A 14,605-nucleotide genomic window follows, 5' to 3' on the forward strand; every position below is an offset into this window, starting at 1 on the left:
TTGTGCATAGTTCCAGGAACGAGTGGAACAGAGTTTGCTGGGGCACAAAGTAAGCTGGGGCTTGTCTTGTAATTCTTCTTGGTTTTATACCAAGATTCCAGACTTCATAACAGGATTAAACACAAACTTATTAACAGTTCAAGTGTTCCATGCCTTAACATAAACTTCTGACACTTCTCCAAGAAAAGTTATGGTCCCTTTAAAAAGTTACATTTATATAGTAATTTTGATATTATCTGTCTAATACTATCTATTATTATTTAAGTAATAATTTTGGTATTGTCTTATCTTCAAAACAGTTATTTTGTAAATATCCAAGGTGGAATCTAAAAGTCCTTCTGTATAACTTTTTGTAATACAATTTTCCTCTTTCAATTTTGGCATTTTCTAAAGAAAAAAAGTTTGCTTAAAATTTCCATAAAACAATTCTAGTTTTGACTTTGACACAACCAGACCCATGCAGAAAAAATCCAAAACCCAAACCCAAACCTGCCAAAACATACTTTTTAAATTTGATTTCTGAGGGACAGCCTCTACCACCATATTCCTATATTGAGACCACAAACCAAATTTAACTTTCCTCTGTAAAACAATAAAGGAATTTGAATTTATATAATCAGTAAAGCTGAGAAGGAAAAAGAGGTAAGATGAATACAAAGTAATCAACATGGCAAAAATACAAAATACAAAACCACAAACACCAACAGAAAAAAAAATTCAAGAAAGACTAGCAACTTACAAAGCATTATTATTTATATAATAAGTTTAAAATTAACTTTGGGCTGTCTTCCTTTATTTTAAAGTTACATAGAATGGATTTATCACTATATTTAGACATCATGTTTTCACCCACATATCTTTTAGTTTTATATATGGAAAGTTCTTAACTGTAAGATTTGCAGAGTAAGAACTATGCAAAAGGCAGCTGAGTAAGACATTTTTGTGTACTTCAAATTAAGATAATGCTTTCACTTTTTTTCCAGGTCATCATAAGAATCTTTAGGATTCTTAGATAAGTCATTTCATAATAAACTCTCTATTCAGAATAAACGAAAAAACACCTAAAAATAACCTAAAGATATTATTTAGGCATACTGTTTGTTTCTTTTCTTCATCTTCACACGCCCTGAAATTTATATAGGGTACACAGACTTTGCTTTGTAGATGACTTTATTTAAAATGTCAAAAGCCAGCTAATGTAGAATTATTTGAACTTTATCTTGACATTTACACTTTAATCCCCAAAACTGTCAAATGTATTAACTTGTCTTAACACAGGTGTAGAGCATAAGAAACAGATAACACTCTGCAATATACCATAAAGACATTTCATCTGACAATATAAAGCCATGGGAGATGTAGTAGAAGATTACAAGCAACTAAGATGAAAAGATTAAGAGCAAAAGTAGTAATAAAATAAAACAAACATTTAGAAGCAGGCTAAGCATGCAGAACAAGCAAGAGAGAGTGTATGTGAAGAAGAGACAACTTACATGGCTGTTGAGAAGAGAGCTTCTGTGAGTGGACAGACCATCAGACTTTTGCAGTGTCTCAATCGCCATTTCAATCTGATAATAGATGTCATTAAAAAAAGGACTCAAGACGAGATAGTAAAAAAGCCTGATCAGAGAAGTTTTGACAGATGCTTACAGATCAATAGAAATGTCTGTTTTATTCCTGGCTAGGGCATATGTTCTACTAAAAGGCCTCATTCCAGAGTCCCAGTGAACACAAACCTCCCCAGTGAGGTCAGAAAGGCATTTCGCTTGCATATATACTTCAGGATCACAGCCTCGAAGTCCATTTTACCTTCCAACATGCTCAGGAAATTAAATTAGTAGATTTACTGGTGAGCTGCACTGAAATAAAAAATAACCCTGATTGAACAAAAATGTCTTAAATTAAAAAAAAAAAAAATAATAAAAAAAAAAAATCCCTAAACAGAATTTTAAGAAAGGCCTCCATATGTTTTCCCTCTAACTATATCAGAAAGAGACATGCACAGCTTGCAATAAGAACTGAATTAGAAACAAAACTTCAGCTTTCTGGAATCGCAGAATCAAATCCCAAACCCAAATAATTCAAACGGTTTTCCACCATTAGGTTCACTGGGACAAGACATCACCCTTACTTCTGCCAGCACCCTTTCAATATCCCCAGCTGCCAAAGTAAATGGAAAGTCAGGAGTTATACAGACTGAAGGATCCAGCCTTTGGAAATGCAGATTTGTTCACAATAATTTTGACTTTTAAAAAGAAAAGAAAACACAGCACTACTAAAATACAAAGTAGTATTTCTTCAAATGCAAATGTTCAAATACTCTCACAACTATTCCCATTCTTTTCTATTTTAGTATCAACGGATATTTCGATCAGTTCGATAACAGCAGCATTAAATAAAAAAATTAGAACCTAACTGTAATTTAACTGGGGAACTGGAAGAGCAAAACCAACAATGAAAATGACAGAGACAACGGGATGCGCAGTAAGAAAAAGCATGCAATTAATTAGCTACATTAAATGACCAAAATGAAAGCAATGGAAACCATCACTTGCACTTTTGATAACACTTACAATTTTCCATGTAGATATTTTTTATAAGCCCTCACTATCCTACTTCAAGTATCACAGTACTATCTACAATTTCAGCAGCATGATTTACCAATATTGGCGGAATTCACTCTCTGTGTTAACAGAAACTGAAAAATACTACATTTGAATTTACTGCACATATAAATTAGCTTCTCCCTTTTTTTAAAGGACAACTGACAAGTATTTTATTGTAATAACTGTGAGGAATAATTTCTCTCTTACAACTGTTTAATATTAGCTATACAAGCCTTTTCATATAAAGTACATTATTAAAAATATGCAACTACTTTGTAAGAAAACATACTCTTACATGGTAATAATGTGGCCTTTTTTTAATATTCAGTTTTCTTCCTCAGTGGAAAATACTATGAGGTCAAAGTATTCAATCACACAGGAAAGATCAAATTTTAATAGCATGCCACATGATAAAAACTACAAGCTTGAAACATCATCATAGTAAGGTCAACTTACTACATACCATAGCCACAGAATTTCCCTTCTTAACATAATGCAACCAAACAATGAAGACCGTATACACATTTAAATCCTAATTCTGAACCTTAGGTTACTTGTTCCACAATGGTTAGTCCACAGCAGTGCTACAGCACTGAAGTTACACCTCCTGCTGCTCATTCCTACTACTGCACTACTCTCATTTTGTTGCTGCAACTTGTGGCCTTGTTAGTTCAGAGAACTAATCTGTTAAAAAGTAGTAGCAATTGCACTTAAAAACAAAAGTGGTATTACAGATGACTCATTCCTCACTGCCATATTGCTTCAATGCCTTTTGGTGCTATGCAATGAGCCAAATAAAGAAATGGTTTATTTTTTAATTGTTTGGGTTTTTTTTCTGGAGTTTCTTTTAGAAGTAGATTTCACCAGTATAGCCACTGAAGACAATGAATTGTGTTCATGTTTACTGCATAGCATAAGCCAAGCAGTGTTGGTCACCACTAAAATGTTAATTACTTAATCAGGCTCAGAAAGATATGTGATCTATATTTAAAATGAGTCTTCATCATATTCTACTAGGGCAAGCTTTATGAGAAATTGTTCTCACTACTAATTATTTTGTTCATTATTTCTAGTTCAAATTTTGATACAATGAGCTTTCAGCTTTTCCTGACATACATATCTCTTTAATCACAGAAACCTTCCTATGTAGGCTATACAATCACTTAACTATTTTTGACCATAAAATATCTTTGATTTGAAGACAGATATTCCAGACACTAAATCATTCATCTTGCCCTTTCTGAAAATTTCCGGCTACTTTGTGTTTCCCTCTATTGGTGTTCCTCAGAGCTCAATTCTAGGGCCAGTTCTGTTCAATGTATTTATCAGTGATCTGGATGCAGGAGTTGAATGCACCACTATCAAGTTCGCTGATGATAGCAAACAGGGAGGTGCTGTTGACTCTCTTGAGGGATGAGAAGCTTCACAGAGGGATCTGGATAGACTGGAGCACTGGACAATCATCAGTGACAATGAAAGCGACAAGTCAAAATGCCAGATTCTGCACCTGGGAAATAGTAACACTGGGCACAAGTATAAATTAGGAGAGGAATGGCTGTAGAGCCGCTCTGCAGGAAAGGATCTGGGGGTGCTGGCTGACAGCAGGCTCAATGTGAGCCAGCAGTGTGCCTGGGCAGACAAGAGGGCAAACTGCATCCTGGGGTGCATCAAACACAGCATAACCAGCCAGTCAAAGGAGGGGATTATCCCGCTGCATTCAGCATTGGTGTGGCCTCACCTTGAGTTCTGTGTGCAGCTCTGGGCTCCACAACTTAAGAAGGACGTGAAGCTCCTTGAATGCATCTGGAGGAGGGCAACAGAGCTCGTGAAAGGGCTGGAAGGAATGTCCTGTGAGGAGTGGCTGAGGACTCTGGGTTTGTCTAGTTTGGAGAAAAGGAGGCTGAGGGGCCACCTCATTGCTCTCTGCAGCTTCCTGAGGAGGGGAAGTGGAGCGGGAGGTGCTGATCTCTTCTGGGATCCAGTGATAAGACGTGTGGGAATGGTTCAACGGTGCACCAGGGGAGGTTCAGACTTGATGTTAGGAAACATTTCTTTACTGAGAGGGTGGTCAAACCCTGGAACGGACCACCGGAGAGGTGGTCGATGCCTCAAGCCTGTCAGTGTTTAAGAGGCATTTGGACAAGGTCCTTAACAACATGCTTTAACTTGTGGTCAGCCCTGAAGTGGTCAGGCAATTGGGCTAAGTCATCATTGTAGGTCCCTTCCAAATGAAATACTCTGTTTTATTCTATTCTCTTATTCCAAGCTTTTGGGTTTTCAGGATGATCTACGTGACACAGAGTGCATATAGGGAGTAATAGCTACATGAGTAAAAAGTTATATGAAGGATCTGTTCCTTCAAGCTTTTAAGTTCTATGTTTTAGACAGGGACTTTTATTTAGGTTCCAGAAAAACTGAACATCATTTCATCTCTATTCAAAACAGTATTTAAGTACATACACACATTAATTACATAGGTAATGCAGTGAGTTTTACTATGATGTTTTGTGGATAGAATATAAAAATAATTTAAAGATTTAAAATTATGTTCTGCATAAATACAAAAGGAAGACTAATATCCTTGCATTTTTAATAATAAGCAGTGAGATATTCCAGGCACAACTAATTACATATACATCTGAAATACTAAATGACAACAAGAATTACACATTCATTTATTTGAATATGTGATCAGTCATATACTTCTCCTATTCTTCTGTTAACAAGACTAAAACCATTATTTATTAAAATGTTCTGCCTGATAACTGAAATGTACACTGTCACTTCCACTGCAACTCCAACTAAACCATGTTAAATATTACACTACTGGTAGGAAAGATAATCAGTTTGTATAATAACATAAACAAGGGTGGACACTAAATTACAGCATGATAGCTATGAAAACTATGATTGTAGTCTTGTCCTTTGTTTGCCAACTAAATTCCTGCCTTATACTCTGACACAGTTGTTAATGATTAAGGGTATTTCTGCAGGGTTAAAAAATTCAACAGTTTGTTCCCAGCATATGCATCCAGAATCCTACAATGTTCAGTTTTTATGTGATCTACTGATTTGGAAGTTATTAACTGTTCTTGTTAGTTTATGTCTTAGCATTCATTAATATATTACCAGATAAATTATACATAATAGTCTCAGATGTGTATAGCATAGACATAGCAAATACCTATCCAAAACCTACTTTGAAAAAAACTGTCTTCCTCTTAGGAAGAAGAAAGAAATAGTACTTTTTCATGATTCAACTAATTAACAATTCAACTAATTAACACAAAGTATTTAGAGTAAGTTGTTCTGAGGAGGTCAGGACATAAATAAAACAATTTGCAGAAGTTTAAGATCTGAGGTTTTGTAATTAATCTGGATATCCTATAATTTATTTTCTGTATCTGCTTGCATCTGCAAACCACACTCCACCAGCAGCAAAGCAGGCAACTTTAGGTGGTATTAAAATTCAATACATTGTTGCATCATGTTCAAAAGAGATAGCTTCTGTCTCTATCTCCACAGGCACCTCGCATTCACAATGTCTTTTAACCACTTCCAATCGTTTGCCCACTTAGGTTTTAAAGGAAGTGAAATTCTAAAGGCGCTTTTATCACGTTCTCCATTATAAACAAATCACCAATTTATCATACATGTACAAGAAAGATAAATTTGGTACAGCTAGCCAAGTCCTGGGTACTTGTGTCAACTGTGCTTACCTAAATAAGGTGTATACACATCATGAACTAACCTGAAGCTACAGAATAAAGGGACACAGGGCTTTTGAAAATGTGACGCTTTTTTAGGATGCCACAAACATGCATTATTTAAGGCGGCTTTCAATTCTGTTTCAGGATACAGTATTTATGTATGCCATACTATTTTCTGAAGCTTATGCTAGAGGGTTGTGTTAGGCAGACAATCCTGTCCAGGGAAAAGAAGCTTGAAAATGAAATAGTATTGACCACATTAAGAGAACTCAGGCATAGCCTTTACAGTTGGAAGAATTAAATCTAAAAGATTTGCATTCCTCACAATACACAAAGCTTTAGGAGCACCTGTAAATAGGTTCTAAGAAATTTTGCCTAAAAAATGAAACAGTACTAGGAAGATAGAAAGATACTTTTTAAAGTCTGCTGGAATGAGAGAAATGTAAATATGCAGAAAGAGAAGAACACAAAAAGATGTAAAATAAGCATGGTATTTTACAGATGATGACCTTAAAAGAATGCTGATAGACCTTAAAAACTTAGAAAAAAGCTTTTTTTCCCTAAAATTGATTAATGTATAAATATAACATCCAAGTTTAACATACATAACAGATACTGGTTAAAATACCTGCTGCAAATGCACACCTCCAGTAGTCTACATAAGGCATGCATACTGACTAATGAATATAATATGTTCTCTAGTGATTACAAAAGAATATATGGAGTCAACGTAGGGTGAAAAGAACACCCAACAGCCATAGACTGGAAAAATGAGATGTTTGGAATTTATGTCAGATTACTTTCTCCTCCCCAAATTTTCAAATGAAACATTGCTGCCCATGTTTATATTCCTTGATGAAAGTTCTCAAACATATGGTCAAACTGAACAATTCACCCTCTCTCCCCTGGATCATCCAGTTATTCGTATACCTCATACCCACTATATACATCTTCAAAGAGATTCTAAACTTTTTTCTTTGTGGTCATTTTCCTCAAACTTAGCACAAACACTTAAAGGAAAAAAAAAATTCCTTGTCAAGCTGATTATAAGGACTTCTAGAACATATACATTCCACCTAACACTGAAAAACACATGTAAGCACACTGGAATTACTCGCACCAGAAAATCAGAATTGAGAAACTAAAAGGAAAGTTTAGTTCTGATTATTATTAGAACCAAATCTGCAAACATTTATGGCAAGAGAGCTTTAGAGAGAGGTAGAATGGCCTTTTTAGAACAAACGTGTATTTAATCAGAAATTTAAAAATTCAGTTCTTTAGAAAGGTGATGTCTCCATGTCACTGATAATCAGATTGTTATGAAAACATCAGTGGCACTCATCTTGCATCCAGTTTATGCATTTTCAAATAAAAGGAATTAACAGAAATTCTTCTCACTGATTCAAAGATACCTTGATTTCTAAAAAATTGTGTTTCTTGCAACATTTTTTAATCAGTAATTGAAATGCTACATTGGAATAAACTGGGTTTCCAACAGCACTACATTTTGATTTTTGATACACAAATACCAGAATAAATATTCAACTGCCAAAACTAGAAACAACCTATGGAGGCGCTACAGGGCTTTTATGCAGAAAACACACCAAAAGCCAATGACTGAAAGCTAGAGCCAGACTGTATTGGAAAAGAAACAAGGAGCATAGGCAGGTGCTGTCAGAACGCAGACAGGGTAGGTGTGGCTGACCTTAGTAGGGTCATTATCCCTTTTCCCCAACATTCCTTGTCTTGTGAAAAGGGCACAGTCTCAACTGAAGACATTACAGTGGAGCAGCAAGGGACTCAAAGGGGCAGAGAAAGACATAAGTTAGTTTGGCCACATTGCTAGACTTAAACCTCTGGAAGAGAGACAGAGAAGCCATGATGCTCTACAGCTCTGAAGAAGAAACCAAAGCAGGAGGAAAAGTCTTGTAGCTAGAGGTTTATAAAGGCACAAGATCCACAAATCCTCTAAACTTCCCACCCCTCCAGTTAATTCATACCACATAAATGGTTTTTTAGCAGTAGTAGTGATTAATCATTCTTATGACTCATTTAAAAGACAAAAAAAAAAAATACTATCTGCCTTCCTGTAGCTGGAAATGGATGCCATTTTTCACAAAAGATGTCACTGTGCTCAGTTCAGGAAGTCATAAGTGAATGTCTTGCCAGTATAAGAGGTCAGACCAAATGATCTAACAATCCTTTGTAGCATAAAAATCTTGAAGTTGATCAGAAATGGTTAGTTTTATGCTAAGATGGATCCAGCTAAATAAAAATTACCAGAAAAGCTGGGGAATGGAGGAGGAAAAAGTTCCTCTACCAAGAAAGAGATTAATAAATAATATCTCATCTCAAACTGTTTTCCAAATTATAACTCCTCAACATTTAAACATTTGTTACTTTTTGTTCTTGAAATAATTATAATACTTCCACTAAAATGATATTATCAGGATATGACATTTACACTGGGCCTTCTTCTTTCCTGTCATTCTTTTCCCTCTATTAATTACAACATATTTTGGGTAGGCACCATCCCTCCTTTAAACTTAAGATCAAATTTTGCATGCTGTGCTTACTACCAGAAATAATAATTTGTAGTGATACATCATATCCATACTAATTTTGCTTTCATTTCCATGCCATTTAGATTTGCACTGAAATAGGATAAATTTCTGCAACAGCATGAGTGGATACCTCCTATGGTTGATGATGACTGAAGAATGACAACTGTAACTGCAGATCAGTCATAAAGCTTGTTAGAAAACAAAACTGATAGATGTGAGCCTCTCACTGGCTGACAAGCATAACAACACATTTATTACTAGAAACTACATGAATTTTTAACCTTGTGATATTATGAAATATGTTGATTAGATCATCCTGTTTTATCACAAGAACAGTCTTTAGACATTTACATATGGAAAAAAAATTGTAAGGTGATTTAGATTTCATTATTAACAAGACAATCCAATTTTCTAGTCAGTCTCTTAAAAATAGCTGCCTCTTCTTTAATGATAGCTGCCAACAAACCAAACAGACGACTCTTTCACACAGGTTTCAACATGCAAATTTACTTCAAATAGACATCCAGCTAGGGTAAATCCCTTCTTGTTCAATGCAATTTATTCTTGCCCAATCCACATATATTCATGTGAAAATGGTCATTTTGGAAAGCTATTTATCTACTTAATATCTTATATAGAAGGTCTTATAATCTGAATGCCTTTCTGTTTTAGTGAAAAAACCCTTTATAGTAAGCAGATAAGTTGTTTAATAGGCCAGCAAAGGGTATAATGGGAAGAAGCAATGAAATCAATGGAAATGAAATGAGTAAAGAAAATGCTAACAAATGTTTTTCATGCATACTAACATAAACCACTACTGTATATATGTTGGAATAGTTTTAGTAGTGCACAATTCTTAATACTTTGGCAACAAAATCACTGCTATTGCCTGATATAGCTTAAGTAGGACAGCTTTCTTGTATCTATGTTTGACAGAAATTAAAACAAATTAAATGTTACAAACAAAATATTAGCTCTTTATTAAACCTGAAGTAGATCTCAGAATTACATTAAACCATCAAGAAAATAAAGTGAAGGCAGACTTAAAGTAAGAAGGCTCTGAGTCTCTTTTATTGAATTCTGTATAAACTAAATAGCATACCTGGTGAAAAGTAAATTAGATTTTTAAATTTTATTTATCTAAGACACAGTTAACAAGATGGACTTGTTTTATACATTTGAATTTTAACCTGAAACAGTTTTGTTTCTTTTAACTTAAGCTAGATGTATCTGAAATAGATAACATCAATGATACAGTTAATTTGCTTGTTACAGAAGGTAATGATTTGATTAGTGAGGGTGAATAACAACAAAACAAATGAAGTTATCAGTTGAAAAGAGTGAACAGAACTAGTAACTCTGGTAAAAGTAAAGAGAGCTTGTGATGACATGTGTAAGTAAATTCTTACTAATTTCTATATCCTTTGTCTCCATATGAAAATTATCCAAACTAATTCAACATTTGGAAGTATTTTCTCAGTATTATACTAGCAAACCAGCCTGGATACATGTTATTTTGATGACTCCAATAAATTCTCTATACAAGAATTAAAAAGTTATGATGGTAAATATCAGATGAGGATCACAAGTGAAACAAGCTCTACCTATCTAAGGTGCAATCCAAATGAAATATTACAATGCTCTATTTTGCATAGTTTAATTATGCCCTCTAGTAAAATTAAAACAAACGGTGCTTTAAAATTACAGTTTAAGCTGAAACTTTTGTGTTTCAATTGACTCTTGAATATTTCAGTTGAACCATACACACACCAAGAGCCTAAAACTTAAAAATCTAAAATCATGTTCTGTCCCACTACCTTAGCAATAAACTTACTTCTAATATATTCTAATGTCTCATACTTGCAGAACTACATTAGAAAAAATAAACAGCACCTTAAAAACCAGAGGAAACAATTTTAGTGTTAAAAGTGCAATTTAGTAATTGTAATTTAATTAGCAGTATATTTTTCTATTCTTAAAGGCAAGTTGATATAACAGTATAGGAGTTACTCGGAGCAACTAAAACAGGCTGTTTTATTGACATACAAAGCAAGAGAAAGATGTTGCTGAAGGTACAAACCTTAGATTTTGTTCAATTTTGGCAAATTTTACTTCTAATTTTGGCAAAACATTAGAACCGTTTTTAATTTGCAAAATATGCATTGAGTTTTGATATTATTCAAATAATTCTAGGATAACCAACTTCAGAGTAAGTCTACTACTCATTTGTGCTTACTGGATGCATTAAAGCCTCACTTCATTTCACATTCAGTTAAGCATTTCCACTGACTGAATTCTGTTGTCAGTGAATAAAATAAAGCTTACAGCATGATATGCAAAATACAAAAATGCATTTGTTCTTATTTGATTAAGGAGAAGACTAGCATGATCTCTAAAAGAGGCAATATTTGTCTTCAACTGTAGAACAATTTAAAACAACAAAGAGAACACAGGAATATCATTGACATTTAAGTATTTAAAGAAACATCACTTTCAAATTTCATTCCATCTAGACATTCTATTCCTTACATAATAGGCCTATAGAAAACTGTGTTTTGACTGTGCTTAGGAATCATAAAGTCAGGTGAAAAACTCTATGAAGTATCTTCCAAATAAGTAAAATGAGAGAGTATTTTAAAGGAAAAAAGAGAACAGTCAAGTTCACAGAATCACAGAATCATCTAGGTTGGAAAAGACCTTGAAGATCATCTAGTCCAACCATTAACCTAACACTGACAGTTCTGAACTACACCATATCTCTCAGCGCTATGTCAAGTTAAAGTCTTGATTTTAATGAAATGAATCCGAAAGAGGAATGCTTCTTTTTTTTTCAGAAACTGTTTTTCTATTAAAGTCACATAAAATACAGGCAAATGTTAATATACACTCTTTTTTATTATGTAACTCAAATATAAAATTCTCTGTTGCTAGTTGAAAGCTCCCACTATGTTACTGATACTTATACTATTCATGAATTATGACTCTACAATTTTTATTCTTGGAAAATACTACTACACAGTTTTTGAATTAAATAATTCTTTATATTGTACAAAAATGTTATATTTATCCATACCAACCACCTTAAGAATCAAAATAGATTTTATCATATCATCTGAATTATCCAATGCTATCCTAAACTTTCATCATAATTCTAAATAGAAGAGTATTAGATTTTTACTCATTACATTGGTTCCTAAAATAAAGTCCCCTAATTTCATTGCCCTTTTGAGTACTGATGATTCTGTATTATTAATGATGTGTTATCTTCTTTACCATAATTTTCAACTCTTCTGTGCTGGGTTTGTGTGTGTGGTGGGTTTTTTTGGTAGCGGGAAAAGGGGCTACAGCAGTGGACCTGTGAGAAGCTTCTCCAAGCTCCCCTGGCTCCAAGTCAGACCTGCCTCTGGCCAAGGCTGAGACAATTTAAGAAGGGGAACCTGGGAGGAGAAGCATGAGTTGTGAGGAAGAGTTGGGGAGATGGGACACATCTACACAAACACTTCCAGGTTAGTGGAAGAAAGGAGGAAGAGGGGAGGGAGAGGTTCACCTGAGCATAGACCCCCCTGCAGCCCATGGTGAGAGGGCAGGCTGTCCCCCTGCAGCCCATGAGGGTCACCACTGGAGCAGATGCCCACCTGTAGCCTGTGAAGCACCCCATGCCGGAGCAGCTGGCTGCACCTGAAGGCCAGCACTCTGAGGAAAGTCGGTGCTGGAGCAGTCTGTTGCTGGGAGGACTATCATGTGCAGGAGGGACATGCTGGAGCAGTTTGTAAATAGCTGCAGCCCATAGGAGGGAGCAGTTCCTGAAGAGCTTCCATGGGAAGCACTCATGTTGGAGAAAGTTTGTGGAGGACTGTCTCCCATGAGAGGGACCCCATGCTGGAGCAGGGGAAAGAGTGTGAGGAGTGCTCCACCTGAGGAGGCAGGAATGGCAGGACCGACTGCAACCCCCATCCCCTGCCCCACTGCACCACTGGCAGGAAGGAAGTAGAGAAACTGGGAGCAATGCTGAGCCCAGAAGGGAGGGGTAGGGTGAACGGGTTCCTAAAATGTGTTTATACTTCTCACTGTCCTACTCTGTTTGTTAAGTGGTGGTAGTGTTTGAATTAAATTGACGTTCTCTTTCTTCCCCAACTGAGTCTGTCTTTTGCCTGTGACCATAACAGGTGAGTCAATCCCTCCCTGTCCTTGTCTTGATTCCTGAGCCTTTTTATTTATTTATCCTTCCCATTCATGGGGAGAAGGAGTGAGCGAGCTGCTGCATGGTATTCAGCTGCCCTCTGGGCTTTAAACCACACATCTTCCTAGAGTTCTCTTCCCCATTACTTCCAAATCTCTACATCCAAACCAGAATACCCAGATGAATTAGGTAAAAGTATTCATTAGGACTATGCTTCAAAGCTAGACTAAATATAAACCTATTTTCATAACTGAAGTAAGGGCTGATTGAGTAAGCTCTTAAGGGAAAGATCTCTGTTTAAGTGTCCACAATATTACCTATCACAGTTGTAACAGAATGTGTCTTCTCATAGCATTGCGAGACACTTCCACAATCAGCTTTAAATCTGGAACAGACTTTGGAGACATACCAGAGATAAATAAGGACAGTGTCAAAAGGTAGTATCTCAGTGTTCTGAACAACTGGAAATACTTTGAAATAAGCCACCAAACCTACAGAAATATTGAGCAAACAAATTGCAAATGCAGGGAAGTTAAAGATACCTATCTGTAAGTTACATTATTTAACATTTACATCTAATGTAGTCTGCCTTCATGTTTAAGTTCTCACAGTATTCTCACTCCTGTATCTTACTTATATATATATTACTTATTTTACAAAAAGTACTATGTAGTACTTATTCCGATAACCTAATATTGCTATACATTGCCACAACCGTGTCAGTCTGCAAGAACATCTGAGTGACTAAGAAAGAAGTCTCAAAGATTTTTCATCAGTCTGAAATACTTACTGTTGCTGGGGAGGCCCGCGTTGTATGAGTCACTGAATGACCAGAATTTTCCATTGAGTTGCCAATCAGATAGGTCCCTCCTGAGCTGCTAATGAGTTGTCCTCCTGTGACACCCATCTGAATCCCTCCAGTGCCCACCATGCTATGGGACGAGACCACTGTTGTCACCTGTGCAGAACTTCCTTGAGTATCAAAATAATTTCCTCCAGTGTTTTGACTGTACATCTGGGTTTCTGTGTAAGGATAAGTTGTTGATCGGCTTCAAGAAAAGAAAACAAAAAGAGAAGAAATTATTTGTATTACTCATTTAGCAGAAGGAAATGTTATAATTCTAGAAATGTATGTACAATAGCTATAAAAAAATTAAGTAAGATTGGCAAACAATTCTTGCCTCCTCTGAGAGTAACATTTAATCAAGTCAAAGCACTAAATAACTAATTCAGTGACAATGTTAAATCAATTATCCACCAAACCTTACAGAAAAATTTGCCATTCTTACCTGAAGAGGAGAGAACGAAAGTATGACAAAAATTGAGGAGACAGGCAGAAAGAGCTCATCCAATTATTAATATATTGCAAAGCAATTTATAAAACTCCATCTGTTTTTTTTCAATCTGACAATAAAATTTTGAATGTTAGTCAGATGTTATATATTGTGCATACTGTGCACATTCCAAAACTACAAACAATTCATACAAATGTCAGCCAAGTGAGTCCAATGTTCAAGAATCCTGTGCTACCTATTGTTTTTAAAT

At 35.4% G+C, this 14,605-nt stretch overlaps 1 protein-coding gene across 2 annotated transcripts in view; it reads right to left on the bottom strand.

Annotated features, from left to right (window-relative positions):
- Positions 1-14,605, bottom strand: part of RFX3 (regulatory factor X3) — a 134,608-nt gene that overhangs the window by 33,138 nt on the left and 86,865 nt on the right. Inside the window, exons 4-5 of one of the 2 annotated variants that reach the window (XM_074855476.1) lie at positions 13,851-14,109; positions 1,494-1,568 (exon numbers count right to left, since the gene is read on the bottom strand). In XM_074855476.1, coding sequence (XP_074711577.1) covers positions 1,494-1,568; positions 13,851-14,109 — 334 coding nt within the window. The remainder of the gene's footprint in view (positions 1-1,493; positions 1,569-13,850; positions 14,110-14,605) is intronic. The other variant, XM_074855477.1, reaches the window with a different exon arrangement.

The sequence above is a fragment of the Strix uralensis genome, chromosome Z, assembly GCF_047716275.1.
Source record: "Strix uralensis isolate ZFMK-TIS-50842 chromosome Z, bStrUra1, whole genome shotgun sequence".
Taxonomy (NCBI): Eukaryota; Metazoa; Chordata; class Aves; order Strigiformes; family Strigidae; genus Strix; species Strix uralensis.